Raw genomic sequence first — 25,424 nt, forward strand, 5'->3', positions numbered from 1 at the left:
TATGATCCCAGAAATCCAGAAATGACAGATGAGGTCTCATTTTCATAACACTAAATTTGACAAGAGTTTAAGATATAAATTCCAGAACAGCTATATGGTTTTTAACATCTGGATTTAAATTCTCAAATTCAAGTAAATTTCTACATTAATGTTTACCTACTACTTAGATATAGAAAAAAATGCAAGTAATTTTCAAGGAAGGTTACTAGGAAGGTGTTACAAACTTATATATTAAAACCAGTCACAGGACCAGCAGTTAGCATAATGGCTATGTTGCTGGACTCCCACGTAGTCGACCACGTCCTGGACCCGGTGGCTTAAACTCAAGTTGGGCGTGTGTGCTTGCGTGCCCAAGATCCCAAGAGGAGAATGGAGGAGAAGGGATTGTGGCATGGCCATCTCCCCTGGGGGGTGGTTTCTCGCTTTCTATCTCTCTGTCTCTCTCTGTCTGGCGAGCACACGTGCCCTATAGCAAAAACCTCTCAAAAAAAAAAAAACAAAAACCAGTCAAGTAGCATGAAGATTCTCATTGCTTGTTTGCTTGTTTGCTTTGAGAAATTTTTGCTATAGAGTACTTGCGCTTGCCAGAGACACAGAGAGAGACAGAGAGACATAAAGTGAGAAATCACCCCCCAGGGGGATGGTTACACTATGATCTCTTCTCCTCCATTCTCCTCTTGAGATTATGGACATGCACATACACATGCCAGCATGAATTTCAAGTCACCAGGTCCAGAACTCGAAAGGCGGTCAACTACATCGGAGTCCAGCAACGTAACCATTATGCCATCTGCTGGTCCTAAAGATCCTCATTTCTTAAACAGTCTAGGAAAGGTAGTCAAAGTACTTTTATACAAATTAATATATTAATATTTCCCAAACTGTATTTAAGTGGGCAAGCTATTAAAAGATTCCATAGAGAAATTTAATTTCATTTTTATAGAACACTTTATAATTTATAAGTACTTAAAAATGAATGCCAACAACTAATAGCTGATCATAACAAGCAAAGATAAGACTATGGTTAGAGAATGATCAAAAAAATAATGAAGACTATGAAGAAAAGAGCTCAATTACAAATGAAAAGTTTTGCTACCTTCTTTCCTTGCTTTCTTCACCAGAAAAAAAAAAAAAAGTTTATTCCACCTGTGCTAGGTATTAGGCTTGGTCCTAAGGATAAAATGATGGGCAGAACCCTCATGCCACATTCAGGTTAGTGGGGCAGCTGACACTAACCAAATAATCCACCCTTCCTATGAAGTAATGGGCTGAAGGCTGAGGACAAAAATGAGGTTTCCAGGCAGGAGAACAGCAAATGCTATAATCCTGTGGCAAAGGGAACACAACCCTTGCAAAGTGTCTACTGAACATTACCAGCTGGAATCCTGAGGACAAGAGCATGGTGCAGGTGTGGCCTGAGCTCCAGAAGCCTCAGTCCACTTGTGCAGGACTTCTGGGCCAGCTTATACTAGGGGAAATGGTAAAAGGTCATTTGAGCTGTGATATGAAGAGGGAGACTGGGCAGAACTATAGCAACCCTGGACTGTGGCTATGGTTTAGTGAGGGACAGATGTGAGTCTAATACTGGAGCACCGAGATAAAGTTTCAGAGGAGTGAATGGATTATGATGTTACTTAAAGGAGAAGTTTACAGGTCTTGGTGATGGATTAGATGTGAAGGTGGTGGGAAGGAGGGGACTGACAGAATAGGTGACTAACGGAAGATCAGAATTGCAGAAGAGGAAGATGATGAATTCAGTTTAGGAGATGTTAACTGAGTTGTCTTTAAGACACCCAATACAAATGTCAATGCATAGTTTGATTCATAGATCTGGAGCTCAGGAAGAAATATTGGCTAGATGAAATTCAGTGACTCATCTGCATAGAGAGAGTAACAGAAGCACTGCTGCATCTTAACACAAATGAGAGACGAACAACAATCAAAGGGTAGTAAGAAGACAAGAAATACGGGCTCAAGGACCAGAAGCAGGGCCGTACTGTTATGGGAAAGGAATGCCCCTTGAGCAACACAGAGTAAGTAGAATAGAAAAACATACTAAAAGTCTCAGCAATTTTTGAGGGGGGAGGGTTTGTTCATTACAAAGATCTTATGGAACCAGTGTTTAATAAGCATAGATATATGGATAATTGGGTTCATTTGCATTAGGGTTTCTCAGACAAAAGCATTAAAAAATAGAGGGTGGGAGAAATTAAGGACTTATAAAGAGCGCTAGGATCTAAACTGGTTAAGAAGAAAAATAAGAGAAAGAAAAGGTTGATGGGTTGGTAGAATGGAGTAGGACCCGAAGATGAGGCACTGCAACGAGGTCAAAGTACAACCACAGTGAAGGTAAGTAAATCAGCACAGTAGACGAGGAGAAGATCATGGTAGGCATAGAGTGGTTGATGTAGTAATTTCAAAAAAAAAAAGAGCAATTACTGGAGATGACAAGGTCCGAGCAAGGCACCATGGGAGTAGGGGCTGAGTGGAGGAAGAAGGCCTTTAGAGAAAAGCAGGTTGAGCATCCAACAGTCACAAAGCTGGACAGACCCTTCATGCTGACAGAAAAACTGGAAAGGCATAAAGGGTCTGTGATGAGGAGAAGGGCTGCAAGCCAGATGCCAAAGTGTTCAGCAAATGAGGCCAAGTGCTTCTGACCACAGAAAGAGGAGAGGGTGAGACAGATGAAGAGCACCACCTTCAGAAGAGCATGTCTTTGTTGTTTTTTGTTACTGGGACTTTCTCCAACTACCAGTCTGAGGGATAATAATCTAGAAGGAAACTATAGCCCAGGTTGAAAACAGTCTCTCTTCTCATCCCTGAAACACATGAGATGTGGGGAAATCATTGACAGAGCTACAGGAGAAGTGGCCTTTCGGAGAAGCTGGAAATGAACAGAGCTTTTCAGGACCAGGTTGACGAGACAGCAGGGCACATGGACAGGTTATGACAATTTCACACAACACAGTGCAAGAGTCTGAGCGGTGGGGAAGAGAAGCCTCTAGGTCAAAGCAGAGAAGGGGGTACTGTTAAAGAGATTACCTTGTCGAGCACAAATAATGCAATGAGCACTGACTAAAACAGGGATGGCAGAGATAAGGCAAAAAAAAAGTCATCATTTTAAGAATGTACACTGATTTTATTTGCTCCTGGGAATAAAATGACACTTGAGTTATTTCTGATTGTAGCCAGAAATAACTCACTTGGTTGGGGTGATGGCAGACATATACCATGGTCTCCATGGGCAGTACTGGCTAAATGCCAGATCCAGAGCAGAATTTCTCACTCTCAGTACTACTGTCATTCTGGGCTAGAGCTTTTTGTTGTTGTTGTCATTGGTGGCTATCCCATGTACAATGAGATGTTGAGCAGGATTCCTGGTCTCTTTATCCACTAGACACCACCTGTACCCTTATTGCTGTGGACAGCCAAAAATGTTGCCAAACAGTGCACAATGTACCCTGGTGGCACAGTCAGCCACCATTGAGAATCACTGCTAGAGAGCAACACGGGGAGAACAGAGGTTACACCTGCTACAGCAGGGCCGCCTTCCCTAAACACATTTTTAGAACTCATCATCTCTAGTAGCTTTAGAGTTACGGAAGAAAGAGGGTTTATTATTTAATAGATACACATAGTTCTTAATTCCCCACATTTACCACCTTATTTTCAAAGCTTATCTCTCTTATTCATTGCTCCAAAGATCTTTAGATTTTCCTAGAAGGAAGATGATTTGCATTCAGTGAGAATATTCAAGTGAAGACCTGCATTTTCTCATTGGCTGCCTCTAAGACTGTTTTTTAGAGAGAGATCTTTGCTATAGGGCATGTGCACTTGCCGGAGAGACAGAGAGACAAAAAAACAAACAAACCAAGAAATCACCCCCGAGGGGACATGGCCATGCCGCAATTCCTTCTCCTCCATTCTCCTCTCAAGATTTTGGGAACACATGCACACATGCCTGGCATGAATTTCAAGTTGCTGGGTCCGGAACTTGAACTACAGTCAACTATGTGGGAGTCCAATGACATAACTATTACACCATCTGCTGGTCCCAACTGCCTGTAAGATTTTGGAATTCTGTTATGCTCCTTCCTGCCCCGGGACATATCCCTATGTCACCTCATCCTTCAGATCTCAGCTTATAGAGTACATCTTCAAGAAAGCATTTCCTTACTGTATCTACCCTGTTCTTTTCCTTCAGAGCACTTTTCACTATATTTGCATCGTTACTGGTGTGATTGTTTGTTTAATGTTTGTTTCCCATAGAATATACATTTTGTGAGGGCAGGAACTTTATCTGTTTTATTCATAACTGGATCTCACAACTGGTTATGTCACCAGAGTGGTTGGTTCAGTAGTATTTGTTAAATACATGAAGTAGTAAAAGAATGTGTTATGAGCATTTTGACAATAAGCATTGTGCACCTCAAAGTGATTGCTTTATACATACACATATATGTTTTTTTCTTATTCTTTTTATTAAATCACCAGAGAGCATGTGCACTTGCCAAGGATGGAGAGACAGAGAGAGAGAGAGAGAATGCACTCCACAATGGCCCCAATGGGCACGGTCATTCTGCAATCCCTTCTTCATCTCTCTATCCTACTGGGATATTGGATATGCACTCATGCCCAGAATGTTTTTCAAGCCACCAGGGTCAGGATTAGAACCACATAGCTGGTCACGTGGCATTCAACTCCCTTAACCACTATACCATGATTCTGGCCCAGATTCTTTTTTAAAATCCTGTATCTTTTTAGTAGTATGCCATTATTCAAGAGAGGTTAGCATAGTAAAAAAGAAAAATAGAAAAAGTGGTATCATTCAAAGAATCACAAAATACATCTACGTTTGGGCAGTAACCAGGCCATAAAATTTAGTCCTTGTGCCATCATACTACATCACAAAAATTCTGGCTGGCTTCTTTATTCCTTTAAATATGTATTGATCCCCTGCTCTGTGCTCAGTTCTGGAATATGCAGATGACTATTTCAGAGTTCACTACACTAAGCAAGGATGGACCCTATTGTGCGTACCTGAGGCACCGTTCAGACGGCATTCTCCAGCTGGTTCCTCAGGGTCGCAGTCTTAGAAGTCTGCAGAGGAATCAGCAAGCATTCCAGCTGAATAAAAAGACAAGGAAGAAGAGTGTATTGAGATAAATGCAAAAAGACACACACTGTGCTTCTTGATGCTAAACTTTAGAATCCCAAGGAGGCAGATTAGACTTTCACAGTCGACATAGAACATCCTGACACAATGCTCTGTTAACAAGCAATGATTCTGGATCTTTTTTTTTTTTTATTTTGTTAAAACTTTTTCACTATTTTTTAAAATTATTATTATTGGCATTTCAAGGACTAGGACATAAAATATACTTAAGAATCCACATAAAATTTAAAAAATGTGAAAAAATAAAAAATCTAAAAATAAACAATGACTAATTAAAGGTTAAAGTAAATGAAAATGTTAGGTGGCCAAACAGAAAAACTAACATTTGATTAAACAGAGTTACAGTGACCTAAACCACAAATACTGGTTGACATGTCCTTTACAGAGATTTTACTTTCCTTTCAAACATGATTCATATAATTAAGTTAAGTCAAGAACCTCTTGGCTTTAGTCTATAAGAAATGTATTTCTATTTAAGAAGCAGATTTCTAAAACCTAGATTAAAAAAAAAACATATAGAGTGCATAAAAATTAGTAGGAAACAAAAACTGGATTCCTACAGGAACTTCAGGATTAGCATACTTGAAATATATAATAGGATGCAGTTGTCAGGCTTGAAATTGCTCCTTGGCTATATATTCACTCATTGGTCCCCGCCCCTCGCTCCCATCTTTGTTTTACTCACTGATGTAACTCTAAACAGAAGAATAAGTTATTTGGATAGTCGGGGACCTGGTCCATGACTAGGCTTTACAGCTCTTATTAAAGGGTCTAGCTCCCGTTTTCTAAAACACCCAAGTAGCAAAATTAATTACAATCTGGATAAGCTAAACACGCTTCCTTCTGTCTCAATTTTATTTTGAAAAGTGATAACAGGGTAAAAATGCTTATGAAAGGAATACGGTAAGCTGTGTGTGTGTGTGTGTATTATGCTGATTTGTATAAAAAAGAGAGCTATGATTTACAATCTGGCTTAAATATAGTATTTATTCTCTTGTAGACAAACCTTCAATGATTATGTAATACTTCACATAGTATATTATAATTTGGTTAAGTATTCGATTGTTATTGAGTATTATTAGGTTGCTTTTAACATTTTTCATACAATTACATTTTTTATTTCTTAGTTTCTTTCTTTTAATATTGAAAACAGCCCCTCTATACTTTCATTCATTTCTAAGTTAAGTTTTGACAAACCTAAAAGTGAGCATCATTTGTAATTGACCCATTATGAATGAGGAGCACTGGTGGTCAAAATAATTCCAGGCACATTGTTTAATTAGTGAAGAGAAACTTGCTTAGCAACCTATTATTGTTATCATTTCCTTTCAGAATCTGTATTATAAACTCCAAGCCCCTAGAATTTAACACAAACACTAGCAAACATGTACACTCGAGCTTTAAAATTACAAAGGATATTTATTATTACAGGGAGGTGAGAACCCTGCCTTCTGAAAGTTTAAAGCATTTTAAAATACTCCCAATAAATAAATGAATAGAGAACAAGAACCTTAAAAATTAAAATAATCCAAAATTAGGGGCCAGCATGTGGCATGGTGGTTAGGGTCCTGGGTACCCACATGGCTGACCGTGGTTCAAGTCCTGGACCTGGCAGCTTGCATTCTCACTTTCTCTCTCTCATGACTATAGCAAATTAAATAATAACAGTAACACAGGACCAGCAGATGGTGTAACAGCTACATTGCTGGACTTCCATGTAGTTGACCATGGTTCAAGTCCTGGACCTGGTGGCTTAAATTCACGCCAAGTGTGTGTGTGTGCATGCTCAAGATCCAGAGAGGAGAATGGAGGAGAAGGGATTGTGGCGTGGCCGTACTCCCAGGGGGTGATTTCTCGCTTTTTGTCTCTCTCTCTCTCTTTGTCTTTCTAGCTAGTGCACGTGCCCTACAGCAAAAACCTCTAAAAATAAATAAATAAATAAATAAATAAAATAAGTTTTTAAAGTTAAAAAAATCCAAAATTCAAGAATACATCTAACAATATTTTTATACACTTCAAACATGATCACACAAAAAAAGTAAGATAACATTAAATTCCTTTCTATAGGCACTTATTGTTTGAATGCCAATTTACTAAATAAGTTTTTCTCTGAAATTAATAATCTGCTACAGGGCAGCAAGTGGTATGGTGGTTAAGGTCGCTGGATTCCTACATAACTGACAGCATGGTTCGAGTCCAGCATCTGTCAGCTTGAAAAACACCCCAAGTTCATGTGCATGCATGCCCAATGTCCCAGAGGAGAAAGGAAGAGAAGGAATTTGGTGTGGCCATCCCCCCTGGGGAGTGCTTTCTCACTTTCCCTCTCTCTCCCTCTCTCTGTCTCTCTCCAGTGAACATACTTGTCCTACAGAAAAAAAAAAAGCTATATCCTATAAAGTTTAGTAAAATGGACACCATTTTGAAGATGAGTTAAAATGAATTAAGACTAAATTGCCACTAGAAAAGAGGTTTATTATAATTTATTATTGATTATTTACTATTTTTACTATATTCTACTATTTAATACTACCACAACACACACACACACACACACACAAGTGCCTTCAAAAGTACATGAAAAATGCATACTACCAAAAAATTATGCATGAACTTCAAAATTTTTGTGCCAAAATAAACTTGTACTTTTTATATTTTTGACCAGAGGGCACATGCGTTCAACAGAGAGATCACACCCAATGGGGTGCGATCATGCCATAATTTTTTCTTCTCTATCTTGTTGAGATTATGAACATACATGCACACATGCCTAGAGCGCTTTTCAAGCTGCTAGAACTGGGATTTAAACCACAAGGTCGGCCATGTGGGATATAGCTTCCTTAACAACTAGGCCATGAAATCAGCCCCAAACTTGTATTTTAATTCTGGTTTTCTACAAACTTTTTGGGGCCCCCCTCACATTTATACATTGAACTAAAATTAAAATCTGTGGGCAAATACATTCGTTGTAATAAAAAAGTTTTCTTTACAGTAAGTAAAGACACATCTCTTCTCCCTCTGCCCACATCCTTGTACTCTTTCCTGTGAGACACGGATTTCTTCCTAGCCCAAGACTCTTATTTATTCCCAAAACTTCAGTCTCTTATGGAATCAGAAACAAATTCAGAGCTGCACCAGCTTGCTGGAGCATTAGGAAGCAGAGTGATATGGAGGAAGACTACAGTTGCTCTCCAGGCATCCAGCTCTCAGGGCTGCTCACACACCATCGGAGACATAATCACATACAGCACAAACCCTACAGGCAGTGCTTTGTGAGCTGGAAGCATATGAGGAGACTCTTTTTCTGAGAATTGAAAGTGATCATCTTTGACATCTCTTTCAACTGTGAACATCTATAAGTTTCTGGGCCCACTGGCATGATGGAAGTCTCTCCTTGACCAAGAGACAGAAAGCTAGAAATTACCCCCCAAGGGAGAAGCTGCGCCACAATCTCTTCTCCTTCATTCTCCTCTCGGGATTCTGGGAACACACGCACACATTTCCAGAGTGAGTTTTAAGCTGCCTGGTCCAAGACTTGAACCATGGCTGACCATGTGGGAGTACAGCAATGTAACCATTATGCTATCTGCTGGTTCCTCTGAGCTTCTTTTTTTTTTTTTTTAAAGTAAGCCCTGTTTTTGGACAAATTCTTAACAGCTTTGTGGTCAACCACTGAATAAATAAAAGTATTATTTTGGTGATCGAAGAATTTATTAACTTCACTAAATATCATTTAAAAACAAGACACATCCTCATAGACATAGTTAGGAAAACATATGTTAAAATTTTAAGTATCTATCAACTTTTCAGCTCAGTTTAACAAATTTGGGAAGGAAGAAGATTTTCTTCTACAGCATAATTACTAACAAGAACAAGACAGGCAAGATACTTGAATATGCCATCCCAAAATATGTCTCTTTAGCACATAGATTATTCTGAGCTAAATAAAAGTCACTGAGAAGCATAAGGACATATTTTCCTTTTATAAAGAAAATGTACATTTATAAAGGAAATCTTTTATAAAAGGTCTCTTTCTTTCTTGTACCAGGAAGAGGAAGACTTAACAACTTATTAATGGAGAAGGCAGTGACTTTAATCTGCATAACAGTGTTGGCTCCCTAGCCTACTGGTTTAGGGAGCCTGATTTCACATGGCCAACTACAACTCAAAGCCCACCCCCAGGATCTCCAAAGACATACCAGGTGCACATGCAGCATGCCCCAAACCCTGACAGGATGGAGAAATAGAGAAGGGATTGAGGCGTGATCACACCCCATTGGAAGTGCTTTCTCTCTGTCTCTCTTCTTCTCTGGCTAGAGCACATGCCTTTTTTGCAAAAATCGGCGTAACAGACCTAAGTAAACAACTCATGTTTACCATACTTTCACTAGTTTCTTTCTTATAACTTATCTTCCCTATCCAGAAGCCCAAACCCTTTCTCCTCTGTTTAGCTTAAAATGGCATATTAAGCCAATTTCTAAACAGCCTTTGGGCCATTCATCACTGGGTGCTGCCACATGCGTACACGATGCATTAGTTTTTTTCCTTTGTTAATCTGACTTTGCCAATCTAATTTTAAGGTCCCAGATAGAGAACCTAAAATGGAGAAAAATACACTTTCTCCCCTCTCCTACAGCAGATACCGTGCTTTCCAATTAATAGTGGAAATCCAGTTGTACTTTTCAAAGCATGTGCACCAGCTTGCTGGAGCATTAGGAAGCAGAGTGATATGGAGGAAGACTACAGTTGCTCTCCAGGCATCCAGCTCTCAGGGCTGCTCACACACCATCGGAGACATAATCACATACAGCACAAACCCTACAGGCAGTGCTTTGTGAGCTGGAAGCATATGAGGAGACTCTTTTTCTGAGAATTGAAAGTGATCATCTTTGACATCTCTTTCAACTGTGAACATCTATAAGTTTCTGGGCCCACTGGCATGATGGAAGTCTCTCCTTGACCAAGAGACAGAAAGCTAGAAATTACCCCCCAAGGGAGAAGCTGCGCCACAATCTCTTCTCCTTCATTCTCCTCTCGGGATTCTGGGAACACACGCACACATTTCCAGAGTGAGTTTTAAGCTGCCTGGTCCAAGACTTGAACCATGGCTGACCATGTGGGAGTACAGCAATGTAACCATTATGCTATCTGCTGGTTCCTCTGAGCTTCTTTTTTTTTTTTTTAAAGTAAGCCCTGTTTTTGGACAAATTCTTAACAGCTTTGTGGTCAACCACTGAATAAATAAAAGTATTATTTTGGTGATCGAAGAATTTATTAACTTCACTAAATATCATTTAAAAACAAGACACATCCTCATAGACATAGTTAGGAAAACATATGTTAAAATTTTAAGTATCTATCAACTTTTCAGCTCAGTTTAACAAATTTGGGAAGGAAGAAGATTTTCTTCTACAGCATAATTACTAACAAGAACAAGACAGGCAAGATACTTGAATATGCCATCCCAAAATATGTCTCTTTAGCACATAGATTATTCTGAGCTAAATAAAAGTCACTGAGAAGCATAAGGACATATTTTCCTTTTATAAAGAAAATGTACATTTATAAAGGAAATCTTTTATAAAAGGTCTCTTTCTTTCTTGTACCAGGAAGAGGAAGACTTAACAACTTATTAATGGAGAAGGCAGTGACTTTAATCTGCATAACAGTGTTGGCTCCCTAGCCTACTGGTTTAGGGAGCCTGATTTCACATGGCCAACTACAACTCAAAGCCCACCCCCAGGATCTCCAAAGACATACCAGGTGCACATACAGCATGCCCCAAACCCTGACAGGATGGAGAAATAGAGAAGGGATTGAGGCGTGATCACACCCCATTGGAAGTGCTTTCTCTCTGTCTCTCTTCTTCTCTGGCTAGAGCACATGCCTTTTTTGCAAAAATCGGCGTAACAGACCTAAGTAAACAACTCATGTTTACCATACTTTCACTAGTTTCTTTCTTATAACTTATCTTCCCTATCCAGAAGCCCAAACCCTTTCTCCTCTGTTTAGCTTAAAATGGCATATTAAGCCAATTTCTAAACAGCCTTTGGGCCATTCATCACTGGGTGCTGCCACATGCGTACACGATGCATTAGTTTTTTTCCTTTGTTAATCTGACTTTGCCAATCTAATTTTAAGGTCCCAGATAGAGAACCTAAAATGGAGAAAAATACACTTTCTCCCCTCTCCTACAGCAGATACCGTGCTTTCCAATTAATAGTGGAAATCCAGTTGTACTTTTCAAAGCATGTAATACCTTCCAAAAGACATAAATTTCAGTGTTTGTAACTAATAATATAACTGAATAACTATAGCTTACAAACGAAAGCAATATAAATATTTTACAAATGGAGCCGTGATCACATATCAATTTGCCATGATGGTGGCTGGTCCAGGCGGACTAGTTTTACCTTTTCTGAACCTCAGTTTCTTCATTTTCTAAAAACACAGTTACTACCACCTTGCCACAGTGCTGTATTATATACATAAGTAACATACCTAGCTCATGGTTGATACATCACAGGGTCTTAGTAAACATCAACGTGTGTTTCTCTTTGTTATACTTAACAAGATGAGTTAAACAGTGATTTCCTCAGGTGACAGGTATAGTAGATGAATTTTTCACTTTTGTTTCAGTTTTCGCTAACGCAGTTTACATCAGATACCAATCTTTTTAATAAAAAAAAAGAAATCTGTAGTGCAGGAATCCTTCTCAGGTTGTTCCCAAGACCACTCACTCTTCAGCTCTTGATAACTCAAGCTCTGCAGAGGGAGCCCATCATTCACCCGCAGGAAACGCAGCAAACGTTTCTCAAAACTACACCAAATCTGCCACAGAATCAGAATAACATTTCCTTCACCCTGAAGAGTTCATTAGTGGGGTCCCTCACTAGTTAATTCTGTTACTAGTATGTTCCTTTTAAGATATAATCTTCTGGGAACCAGCAGTTAGAGTAATGGCTATGTCGCTGGACTCCCACATAGTCGACCGCAGTTCGTGTCTGGGACCCGGTGGCTTAAAACTCACGCCGGGCGCGTGTGCGTGCGTGCCCAAGATCCCGAGAGGAGAATGGAGGAGAAGGGATTGCGGCGTGACCATCCCCCCTGGGGGGTGATTTCTCGCTTTCTGTCTCTATGTCTCTCTCTGTCTGTCTGGCGAGTGCACGCGCCCTACAGTGAAAATCTCTCAAAAAAAAAATATATAATCTTCTTGGTACATAAGATTGGTGGAGTTTAACATTTCGGGGTTTTATTTTTACTAAAATATTTTGAGCTTGCCAAAATTTCCATTTTTTTAAAAGTGAACTCTAAAAATGTAATATTTTCAGAGGAAAAAAACACATTTTATTAAGCAGTAATAGTGTGTGTGTGTGGGAGAGGGGGAATAGGTCTAGGACCAGACAAACTAATTCAGGTTATTATGATCAACAAGGAGCCAGCAGGTGGCATCGTGGTTAAGGTGCTGGATTCCCACATGGCCAGCTGCAGTTCAAGTCCCAGACCTAGTGCCTTGAAACTCATGCCAAAGCATGCATGCCTAAAATTCCAGGAGGAGAATAGAAGAAGAGGGATTGTGGCATGGCCATCCACCTGGGGGATGATTTCTCACGCTCCTCCTCACTGTCTCTGTCTCTCTCTGGCAAGTGTATGCACTTTATGGCAAAAACCTTAAAAAAAATAGATGAACAAATACAAGATACTAAAGGAAAAGGTACCTACCTTAATTATGCAGATGCATACCAATCCTATTGATTTATAAGAAATTGGTTTAGTTTTGCTATTATTATGTATGTGTTTACCGATATTTTAGTAGTATATTTTCTGTAATAATACTTGATGATTTTTTAAAGTATTACCTATTCCTGATCTCAGCAATTCATAATAATTAAAGGGAAATGAGACATTTAGTAGGCAGAAGTAAAATTCTAGAGAGATGGTACACTAGAAAAAAGTCTAGAGATAAAAAAAAAAAACTATGAATTATAGATACAGGGACCAAGAATAACTAGTTACATCAATAATTTTTCAATATATTCAAGGGCTTTTTGATCCCAATTCTACAATATATCAAATTAGTATGTCTCGAAAGGAAATATTGCTTCTAAGCATGAAGTGAATTGGGATACATGCAATGGTCCATTATTTTATTCATGCATTTCACATGGTGGTAATTTATCTTTAATTCCAGAGTTTCTGATTATTGCAGAAAATCATAATGGTATATTTTAAACATCAGTATCATCATGTGGTACCTAATAAATGATACTAGATGTTCCTTTAATTTGAACATCAAATTTCAAGCATCCATTGGCATACTCTCTTGTACTGAACAGGCATGACTGAAGATTAACAAACATGCTTTCTATATAGTTCAGAGAGTAAAAACACCCAAGTTCTTCCTTCAGATAACAAGAACTGAGATAGCTTATCCTTCACAGGAAAAGTCCACTGTGTGATCAAAAGCAGTTTGCCACCTGAATAGAAATTTAGGCCAAAAGAACAGAACAAAACTGCCTTGTTCTCAAGAAATCCTACACCCCTTTTAATATATAAAGGCTTGATTATTTAGAACATACTCCCTGAGATCATAACCTTGAAACCTTTCTATTGAATTACTTCTATTAAAAGTTCTAATTCAAAAACATTAGAAAGAACAACCATTTCGCCTACTACCATGAGCCAAATGCTTTCTTTGACTGCTATTATACTAAAAATTGTTCTACATGAATGATCTACTTTAATTCTCATAATAACCTGATGTGGGAGATATTATCATTCTCACTTGATTGATAAGGAATCTGATAAGTAATTTACCAAAGTCACAAGACTAGGAAGTGCTGGTATCAGAGAATTAAAACCTGGTCTGTCTGACTCCAAAGCTTGTATTTCTAACTATTCTTCTCTAACTTAAATTCTTACAAAAACTCATTAAACTGATACTTTTAAAGACCCATCAAAAATAAAAATATAAAGCTAGATGAAAATTATTGAAGAGATACAGTCAGTGAGCTCTTTTTAACATTATAGGACACAATATATGTCCATGATACACTCGGTATATATACATGCATACATTCTTATAACCCGATGAGAGTAGGGAATAAAATCAAGAAGCAAAATATTAAATATCTACTTGCAGATGGATCTCACTAAAGGTCGTCAGGACATACAGACATATAGACAGTGACAGCATAGATGTGCCCACCTACGCTGGCACAGCATAATAATACAAACAGGTACTTAAAACGGTGAGAAAACAAACTTTTGGTTTGTTTTAGAGAGATTTCTGCTGCAGGGTGTGTGTGCTCGCCAAAGAGACAGACAGACAGAGAGAGAGACAGACAGACAGAAAGAAGGAAATCACCCTCCACCCCACCCCCCCTGCAGGGGAGAGAAAACAAACTTTAAGAGTTGTAGAACACACTGTCATGCAGCAGAGCTTCGGGTCTTCTGCATCATTTTCTTGAACATTTTACATATTTGAAAGCACCTAGAACAGTGCTTGGTATAGAGCAGTGCGCAGTGAACATTAGGTTCTCCTTCCCCATCACCTGGATGGAAATACAAGGGCACACATGTCCAAATGTATTGAAGATCAAAAGCTGGACAAGTACCTGAAAGTGTTGAATGACACAGCAGAATGTGATAAGGTTAACAGAGCTCTACAAATGTTTCCATATTTCACACTTGTCAAAGAGCAAGAAATAGAAGATCATTAATATTCTCACTATATGAAGTATTTATTTACACATCAATAAGAAAACAATGAATAACTCCATAGAAAATAAAAGATAAAAAGTATATAAAGGTAAATCATCGAAGCAGAAACAAAAAAGAACAATAGACATACACAAATGTTCGATCTGGGTAGTAATAAAAATGCAAATCAATTGACAAGATGCCACTTCCTTCTACTCATGTGGTAAAGAATGATGATGGCCAATGGGAACAAGGAAGATGGCACTTTCATATACACAGGCAGACATTTAAATTGGTAGTTCTTTAAGAAGGCAACTTGTAAATATGTATCAGAAAACTTAAAATGTGCAAATCCAGGCCAGCCAGTGGCATGGTGGCTAAGACAGCTGGATCTCACATGGCTACAGTTCCAGTCCCAGATCCTGTGGCTTGAAAACACAATGGGCACATGTGCATGTGTGTCCAAAATCCCCACAGGAGGGAGAAATGGAAGGAAATGTCTTGCGACATAATCGCTCCCCAGGGGCATGCTTCCTCACTTCCTCTTTCTCCCCCCTGTGACTCTCCAGTGAGCACATACACACTCTGGGAATTTTTTAAAAAGTGCAAATCCTTAACCCAGAAACTCCACATCTAAAAATAATCAGTAAGTGTGCAAAGGAGTTTCAATGGTGTGTTGTTTATATGAACAAAAATAAAAGAAATCTATCCATGAGCATATCAGTTTAAAAATATATGTCCTTTAATAGAAAACCAAGCAGCTATTTAAACTGATGTTGTAGATACATCCTTAATAATATAAAAAATATTTGTATATTCATATGAAATATTTATATATATTTAAGAGAAAAACAAGTACTAAATGAATACATGTATCATAGTATATATTGTATTATATAAACCACTTTTATAAGAATATATGACTATGATCATGTGAAAGTTTTTTATTTTGATTTTCTGTATTTTCTAAATAGTTCCAAAATAAACATGTATTTTATAAGTGTATAATTAAAAACAAAGATGCAAAAGGAGATTCCAGACCAGTTGTGGTATGGTGGTTAAAGCAGCTGGATCCCACATGGGTGACTATGTGGTTCAAGTGCCAGACCCAGTGGTGAAAGATATACACCCATAAGGGGTGACCTCTCACTATCCCATTCTCTCTCTCTCTCTCCAATGAGAATACATACTCTCTGCTGAATTAAAACTAAGTAAATAAATAAATAAAAAAGAAGGTTTTATCTGGATCCTAAATCTAGCACTTACCAGCCATTATATAGAACCCTAGGCAAGTCATTTAATTCATTACTTTTTTTTTAATATATAAAATTGGTAAAATAATAAATTACACCCTCAGGGCCAGTATGAGGATAAAACTAAAAGCAGAAGCACTTTGAAACTGAAAAGTACTTTAAAAACATTGATTAGTTATTATTTCTACTTGACATCTAGCAAAAGACAATCCTATAGAGACTGAGAAAAGAAACTTGACAGACTCTCAGGTGACACACAGAAAGGGCTAATCCACCTCCACCTGCACAGGTGTCACCTGCGTGGCAGTGCAGTCCTTCCTCAGTGTCATGTGATGAAGGTGATGAAGATAATGATGATGATAGGATAACCTTTTATTTTATTTTATTTTATTTTATTTTTTAGAGAGATTTTTGCTATAAGACATATGTGCTTGCCAGAAAGAGAGAGACAGAGAGACAGAAAGTGAGAAATCACCCCCCATTGTGGATGGCCACACCACAATCCTTTCTCCTCCATTCTCCTCTCAGGATTTTGGGCACACACACATATGCGTCTAGGTTAAGTTTTAAACTGCTGGGTCCAGGACTCTAACCACAGTCAACTACATTGGAGTCCAGTGACATAACCATTACGCCATCTGAACCTAATAGATTATAAAAGATGGAAAAGGTAGTGTCCTGCCAGACAAAGATGACACTATCTGTTCTATCTTATTTTCTATCTTATTTAATCTATTAGGTTCTTTACTAACCCCTTTTCATGATTCAAGATACTAAGGCATAATAGGCCAAGTAATTTGTAAAAAAACATTCAGGTAGTAAATTGCAAAACCAGACTTCGAACTCAGCAGACTGCCTTTAGAATCCACTCACTTAACCACACCTAACTCCTAAAAATGGGAACATACTCCAGGACACAGTCACTCCTAGAAGTGTGAACAGACCAGAGACCAATAGCCTCAGGCACCTAGTACCAGGGCAGGAGTGCTAGTGCAATGTCTAACTTTGCCTTAATCCAAGGGAAGTTTCCAATACTCTAAGATGCTCATAGACTATGCAGGGTACTATCTGTCACCAAAAGTGAAAAGTGAGGCAATAACATATTCAGGATTGTTCTGAACGGAAATCAAATGACCCTAGGTCTGTCTTCCTGATCCACAGAAACCGACAGCAGAGGATCAGAACCTGCAAGCACCAGCTAATGGTTTCTCCAAAGGAGGGCCCCATTATGAGCTGATTGTGCTCACCCATATATATTGAGGTCCTAAACCCCAATACCTCTGAATGTGACTATATTTGGAGATAGGGCCTTTGAAGAGGCAAGTGAAGGCAAAAGGTCATATGGGTAGGCCTTCATCAAATATGACTAGTGTTCTCACAAGAAGAGATTAGGACACATACAAGAACAGAGGAAAGACCACATGAGACACTGGCACAAGCTGGACATCTACAAGCTAAGGAGAGAGGACTCAGGATAATCCAACCTGCGGACACTTGGATCTTGGACTTCTAACCTTCAGGACCTTGAAATAATAAACTCCTGTTGTTTAAGCCATCCAGTCTCTAGCACTTTGCTATGGCAGCCTAGTACACTACTACATCCCCCCAAAGGTGTGTCCATACGAATAGGTCCTCAGCCCAGGCTGTCCCTAGCCATGGCTCAGCTCCCTGGGTTGAATGCGGCCTTCTCCAGCCCCTCTTGGACAGCCTGCCAGTCTCTTCCAAGCTACTGTGGTTCAGAGGCTGTGCCAGGCTCACTGATCACATTACTTCCAGACTGGGACAGCCCATCATCCAGTAAGACAAAGCTGGGTCCCAGCTGAATAGAAGTGACCTCCAGACTCAGAAGCTTCTAAGACAGCTATCTCCCCACTACATCATCTTTAGAGTATCTGGCTCCCAACTTTTACTTCTCTTTTAAAGAAAGATAAGCACTGCTAAAACCCACCCTTCTTAGAGAAAACTCCGTCCAGGAAGTTGCTTGCTCTCCTAGGTTTACAGTATATTTGTTTTACCTGAGCCCTCTCCCAGTTGTATAAGTGCTATGGGGGCTCAGGCAGAGAAGGGGTGGATAGCCTGTCAATTACTACCTGGCTATGTGAAGCACCTGCCACCTCCCAACACTCTATCCTTGAGGACGAGTTGCACACCTGCACACCTTTTGCATAACCTAGGGTGATTTTTGTCCTGTGGGTAACTGCACCAGCCTGTCACATATGACCACAAATGTCTGAATCCTTTCTAGTGCAGTCCAGCTGCCAGATCTGCCCACAGAGCAAAGCAGAAACACTGTCCAGCTCCACATCCTGGGTGTCATAAATGGGCAAAAGCTCTTAGTGCATTTGATCGATACACTGCCCTGCTCCAAACCACTGTGATAAACCACTGGGTTCTCTCTCTTTAGAGCTGATGGCTGCTATTTTCCCTGCCCAGAGCCTTCTGCCCTTCCTCTTTGCCCAGGCAGCTTCTATGGATCTTGCAAGTCTCAGATGTCACCTTTCTGGGAAGCTGTCCCTGATCCCCCCAGGTCAGTTCATTGCTCTCCTACACACTCCGATAGCACCTACAGCATAATTAGCGCTCTGTACAATTACTTGTTGAGGGGGAGTCTACTGCTCCAGTCACATTTCTGCCTATAACCTTGTCCCCAGAAGGTAAGTGGAGTAACCATTTATTCTGGAATGATCTGGTTTCACATATTATCCTAGTGTAATTACTAATCATATTCCATTTTTTCCCTGTTATTTCTCAGTTTGGATGAGAAACTGGTCATCCTATCTATATGGGCAGGATCTGCATCTATCTTGCTCTCTGTTTTGAATCCTCAGGTACTGCCATAATTCTCACAAAATTTCTCAAAAAAGAAAAAGTACAGTGTGTATCTGTTTTATAATGAAAAGCATAAGATGATGATGACAAGTTATTCGCATATATTGAACCACATTATTTCAGATTTTATTACGATATTCATTCCCAAAAAGATTAAAATGTTCCATTAAATACCAAAATTTCTTTAAAAAAATTTTAATGCCAGAAGACACATACACTCATCAGAAAGAGAGAGAAAGCACCCCCTCAATGGGGTTTGGTCACACCACTATTCTTTTCCCTCCATTACTCCATCCCATTCAGATTTGGGGCATACATGCATACATGCCCAGTGTGTTTTTCAAGTCCCTGGGGCTGAGAATTGAACCACATCTGTCCATGTGGGATCTGGCTCCCAATACACAATGTTTAACCACTGTGCTACTAGGTCAGCCCTCAATTTATGTAAGAACAAGGTACAGTATCTAGTCACTCTCATGAATGTGGCTGAAGACCTTGGGAACCAAAATAAAATACGATGTCTAAGTCAGTTCTTCTAGTCACATTAGCACACCCCTTTTCAGCTCCTACTTTAATTTTTAGTTCCATCATTCTTCTATGAATAGAAACATAAAATGCTTGGATCAGTTACATATTCTTGTCAAAATAATCTAACCTGCAATTATAACATCCTGAAGTGCTTTTTAAAAATGTCGCCATGAAAACTTTTTTATTAAAGAATTTCTCATAACTCTCACACCATTACTTAAAACGAAATTAGCCATCTACATCATTACAGACAGCACAATGGAGATCTTGCGTGTTCTGCTAGGACACAAAACTGTATGGTCAATAACATATTACTTAAAATTACGGCAAAATAATCAACACATTATATATTTCTAATTACTGTATGTCATTAGAAAACTCTATATAACAAAGTTCTCAATCAGACACTGAAAACTCATTCTCCTCTGGCTAATGATCGCCTTCTAACAAACAAAAAATACACAGCATAGGGTTCTCAAGTCTGTGATCTATGTATAATCCAAACCCCATTCTCAAACAGATAAATGACCTGCCTGTTGAATTTTAAAACATGGACTATTCATCAAAAGCCTGCTGATGCTTGGGAACCAGCAGTTAACGTAATGGCTATGTCGCTGGACTCCCACGTAGTCGACCGCGGTTCGTGTCCCGGACCCGGTGGCTTAAAACTCACGCCGGGCGCGTGTGCGTGCATGCCCAAGATCCCGAGAGGAGAATGGAGGAGAAGGGATTGCGGCGTGACCATCCCCCCTGGGGGGTGATTTCTCGCTTTCTGTCTCTACGTCTCTCTCTGTCTGTCTGGCGAGCGCATGCGCCCTACAGTGAAAATCTCTCCAACAACAACAAAAAAAATCATTAACCAAAAGCCTGCTGATGCTTAATATGTATCCAGTTATCCCTGAACAAGATGTGACAAGAGACACAAAAAGATATTTACCTTCAAAGAGTTTATAGTCTGCAAAATAAGGTACTCTGCAGTTATTCTAACCAAATGACATCCTGCATTTTTTTTTCTTTGAGAGATGTACAATTTTTCTCATTTTAAAATTCCTGAAATGGGAGATGCGCCTTAGAATGACCAATATATACACTTATAGGCTACTATTTTTTCCCTGAAGAAGCTGATGCATGTCGTACACCTGCATGAAGCATCAGAACTCGGGAAACACTGCAGTTCAAGTGCCGATGCAGGAGGCTTGACATGTATGTAAGTATACGTGCTTAACTACATTTAAGTCTTACAAAATCTAGCATTGCAATAAATAAATAGCTGCTTCTTCTTCTTCTTCTTCTTCTTCTTCTTCTTCTTCTTCTTCTTCTTCTTCTTTTCCCCAGAAGAAAAAGCATAGGCTCAGTAAACTGAAATGCTCAAGAGGGAAAAAAAATAAGAAACTAGTAACAGTAAGACCTGACAGAGATGTCGTGGTAACGTATTATCTCTGAAAGACTGATCCACATGGAATGATCCTGTGTTGTCATCTAGAGACCTCCCTGAATATGCTGGGCATGGACTTGCTCATGACCAGGGACTGTCTGGGGCTAGAGGTGAGAACTATTAAGGGTACTATTTGTCTGTCTCTCTCTCTCTGTCTCTCACTCAGTAAATAAATAATACCCCTCCAAAAAAATTATTAACTAGTAAAGCTGAAACTCAAATCCAGCTCTCTTACATTCTGCTCCACCATGTTATCCTACCAAAGGAGGAGATTTTGGCATTGGTTAGAATGCTGGGTGAGATTCAATGGAGAAACCCTGCAGAATGGAGGTAACAAAGGAGGCTTCCAGATGAAAAATACAATACACTCAAAGATATGAGAAACCTTTGCAGATGCAGTAAAGTATACTGGTAAAGAGTGGGTTCTCAAGTCTATGATCCAGGTGTAATCCAAACTCCCATCTTAAAGAGAAAAATGGCCTTCCTATTGAAGCTCAAAACATGAACTATTCATCAAATATCTGCTGAATGCTTAATACATCTCCTGCTACCAGGGTACAAGATATAGAGATACACTGCTTAGATTTATAGTCTGGCTCCAATACTGTTTGTTTGTAGATGTTCATAAAGTTAATTTCACCAAACCTCAATTTCCTAACCAGTTAAAGGCACATAAAAATGGAACTTACAAAGGGCTTTTGGTTAAAAATGGCAGATTGAACACACATCCATCCAAATCTGTGCCTTGATTTCAACACACATCCTGATTTTACAAATGTCAAATTAAAAACAAAAACAAAAATAAAAACAAAAAACATATTTTTCCATGTTTCTTTTGAGGAAATTACTCCACTGAAATCATAGTACAGAGATTTAAAAACAATACCCAGAAGAAAAAGGAACTGATGGGGATGATGCTATTGACTAAATATCTGTATCTTTCCCAAGTCTGTATGTTAAAATCTTAATATATTAAATGTGATAGTTTTGGAGGTAGAGCCTTTGGGAAATCATTAAGTTATGTGGGTGAAGCCCTCCTGATAGAATTAGAGCCATGATAAGAAGAGAGAGGAGACAGTGTTTCCTCTCTCTTCCGTCTATCTTGTGCCGATATATAAGATGGTCATCTGCAAATCAGAAAGAAGGCCCTTACCAGACAACACATTTTTAAATTTTAATTATCATCATAATCTTGTTTATATTACATTGAATTGCATGTAACTTTATAGTGTATTACATTGCTTTTTCAAAAGGGAATGACATGCATGTCAGGCAATACCGAGACATTAAAATCCCCACTTCATCATTCAATATCTTTTCATTGTTTTTTTCCGCTCATTATTATTATTATTATTATTATTATTATTCCAATTTTCTTTTGAGAGGTTTTGGCTACAGGGCACATGCGCTCACCAGACAGACAGAGACAGAGAGACAGAAAGCGAGAAATCACCCCCCAGGGAGAATGGCCACGCCACAATCCCTTCACCTCCATTCTCCTCTTGGGATCTTGGGCACGCACGCACACGTGCCTGGCGTGAGTTTAAGCCACCGGGTCCGGGACTCAAACCGCAGTTGGCTACATGGGAGTCCAGCGACATAGCCATTACGCTAACTGCTGGCCCCCAATTATTTTTTTAACCAGTCAATCACTATTTCTCATTTTGCTTGTAAAAAGACTTTACCCAACATGAAATACTTCTCAGACCAATCCAGTTGAGCAGACATCACATCTTAAACTGCCCATACTCGAGAACTGTGAAAAACGAATATTTGTGTTTAAGCCACCCAGCCTATGGTAATTCGTTATGGCAGTTCAAACTGATTAAGATGGCTGATTTAATAAACAAACAAGGAACAAACAAAAACTAGGAGAAAATAATTTAAAATACAATTAGAACTCCTAGGTCCCTTCCTCTACTTTGCCCTGCACTATTAATGGCCTTGTCTCATTCTGGTGGAAGAATGGATATTTGCTCTTTGGAGAGAATAAAACAGTTTGAGTCTTGGACCTGGTGGCTCTCTCTCTCTCTCTCTCTCTCTCTATCTATCTATCTTTATCTCTGGTGCCCTATAGGAAAATAAAAAATAAAAATAAATAAAATTAAATAAATAATTCTTTTGAAAAGAAAAATATATGTGTCTCTAGACTGGAGAACACAGGCACAGTGGAACGTGGAAGTCCCACTTAGAAACCAGAGAGAGTTAGTGAAGTTTAAATACCATATGGGGAGACAACTAAGCTTAAGTCAGATTTAACATCCAGATGCCAGCAGATATGTTTTTATCACCCAGGGAAATGAGATTGTTCTCTGGGGAATTTAACTAAGCCAACAGGAAAACTTGAAGTCTCACGTCCTAAGTTCTCCAAATACACAGCTCAACCAGATCACTTTACAAGGTAGCACCTGGGTAACAAGCCTACCTGTTTGTTCAGAGCTTCCAACCAGCTTTCTTCATAATTCTGATTATAAAGAGTGCCCACAAATTTTCTTGTTTGAAAACTTCCACAATTTTCCTGATCAGGTCGATATAGCAGGTCTGATTTTAGTTTGTTTAAAACTAATACAAAATAAAACTGGTTTTGTTTTGCCTTTAAAAAAAAAAAAATTGTTAGAGGGTGCATGTGCTCACCAGAATAAGTCAGAGAAAGAGAGAGAGAAAAAGAGAGGGAGAAAGCATCCTGATGAGGCATGCTCACACCATAATTCCCTTCTCCTGTATTTCTCTACCCTGTTGGAATTTTAGGCACATGCAACTGTGTCTGGCATGGTTTTTCAAGCCACAGAGCAGGACCAGGACTTTAATCATAGTCGATGATGTGGGAGCCGGTTCCCTTAACCACTGGGCTATGGGGCTTGTCCTAAATATCAAGTTTTGTTTTGTTTTAATAATTTGCTATAGTGTGTGTGTACTCACTGGAGAGAGAGAGAGAGAGAGAGAGAGAGAGAGAGAGAGAGAGAAAGTAAGAAGCTACTCTCTTCCTCAGGATAGGAATGGCTATGCCACTATCTCCTTAACTCTCCTCTCAGGATTCTGGGCACACATCCACATGTGTCTAATATGTCTTTGAAGCCATTAGGTCTAGGACTCGAATCACACATTTGATTGTGTGGGATCCAGTTGCCTTAAACAGCATGCCATGGGCTAGCCCAGTATCATATTTTAAGTTGGAAATATGACCACTTTAAATTGGGTCACAGTTCTAGTACAACTTATAAAACATTCAGAATTGTATATTTTGAAGTAAGACTGTTTTTGTTGTTGTTGTTTAAATGGAGCAATTTGCACTACAAAGCATTCTTAAATTTAAGAAATCAAGGTCAGAGGCCCAGGACCTGGCATGGTAGTTGCAACACTGGATTCCTACATGGCTGACTATGGTTTGAGTTCCAGAGCTGGCATCTTGCTTTCTCTCTCTCTCTCTCTCTCAAATGCACATGACATGTAGCAAATTAAATTTTTTTAATGATAAAATTAAATAAATAATTATTTTAAAAAGAAATCAAGGTCATTTATATTCAAATGTTTATAAAACTTGGGACTGCATTTTCCCACTATTATCTGAAGGACTCTAAGATATTGTGAGAATGCCTTCCATGGTGGAATCCCAAGTGGGGAGAAAGCAGAGCAAGAGAGTGATATGAAATACCAGAGTCTCTGCCTTATCCATCCTTATTAATCTCCTAGGAGACTGGCTACATTGCCTGCTACTTTCTCCTAAAGGCTGATGCTTTAGCACTAACCTGGGCTGTCTCTTGCTTGGGAGGTGCTTTCAGGTTTAGGAAGTTCTAAAAGCAAGGAGCACAATGGCCACCCCACTCTCTGGTAGGTTTTCAACATAGGAAATAAAGCAGTTTTGCATCTCCTATTCCATTCTCCAGGGCCAGGGTAAGAAATTTGCACAGAAGTCTTTTAGTACTAAATGATGTACTTTACCTGGAACAGTTTCTAAAATCCCCAGGCTATAAACAGTGAGTGGTTGATTGAGGAGCCTAAGATTTTAAGATCAATCCTTTCTTTATCTAGGTCAATAAATAGTAGCCATGGACCAAATCCAGCCCACTGCCTGCTTTTATAAATAATGTTTACTGGAACACAGCTACCCTCAGTCACTAACCTGTGGTTACTTTTACACCACAACTGAGTTGAATACTTGCATATAGACCACCCAGTCCACAAAGTTTAAAACAATTCATGATTCGGCCCTTTATTGAAAAAGTTCGCCAGTCCTTGATATAGGCCAAAATTAAATCACTTTCTCTTCTATTTCTCTGTCAGATTTTCCATCTCGGAGATGCTACTATTAACAATGTACACAGTATAGAGGACAATACTAATCTATTCAATTAGATACATTAATTAATATTTCATGTGATAAACACACTAATTCTCCCAGATAATATATCTGAAGGACTCTAAGATATTTAGTTTTCCATGAAAACAGGTTTGACCAGTCTAAATATCAAAGAATTTACTATAACTAATATACACTAACCTACCA

The 25,424-nt window shown here is 39.0% G+C and overlaps 1 protein-coding gene across 2 annotated transcripts in view; it reads right to left on the reverse strand.

Moving 5' to 3' along the window:
* The window catches only part of KLHL32 (kelch like family member 32), a 244,098-nt gene that overhangs the window by 184,006 nt on the left and 34,668 nt on the right, over positions 1-25,424 (reverse strand). For both annotated transcript variants that reach the window (XM_006156098.2, XM_027774801.1), the window contains exon 2: positions 5,041-5,127. In XM_006156098.2, the coding sequence (XP_006156160.1) occupies positions 5,041-5,063 (23 nt within the window). In that variant the 5' untranslated portion in view covers positions 5,064-5,127. The remainder of the gene's footprint in view (positions 1-5,040; positions 5,128-25,424) is intronic.

The sequence above is a fragment of the Tupaia chinensis genome, unplaced genomic scaffold, assembly GCF_000334495.1.
Source record: "Tupaia chinensis unplaced genomic scaffold, TupChi_1.0 Scaffold000478_3, whole genome shotgun sequence".
Lineage (NCBI taxonomy): Eukaryota > Metazoa > Chordata > Mammalia > Scandentia > Tupaiidae > Tupaia > Tupaia belangeri.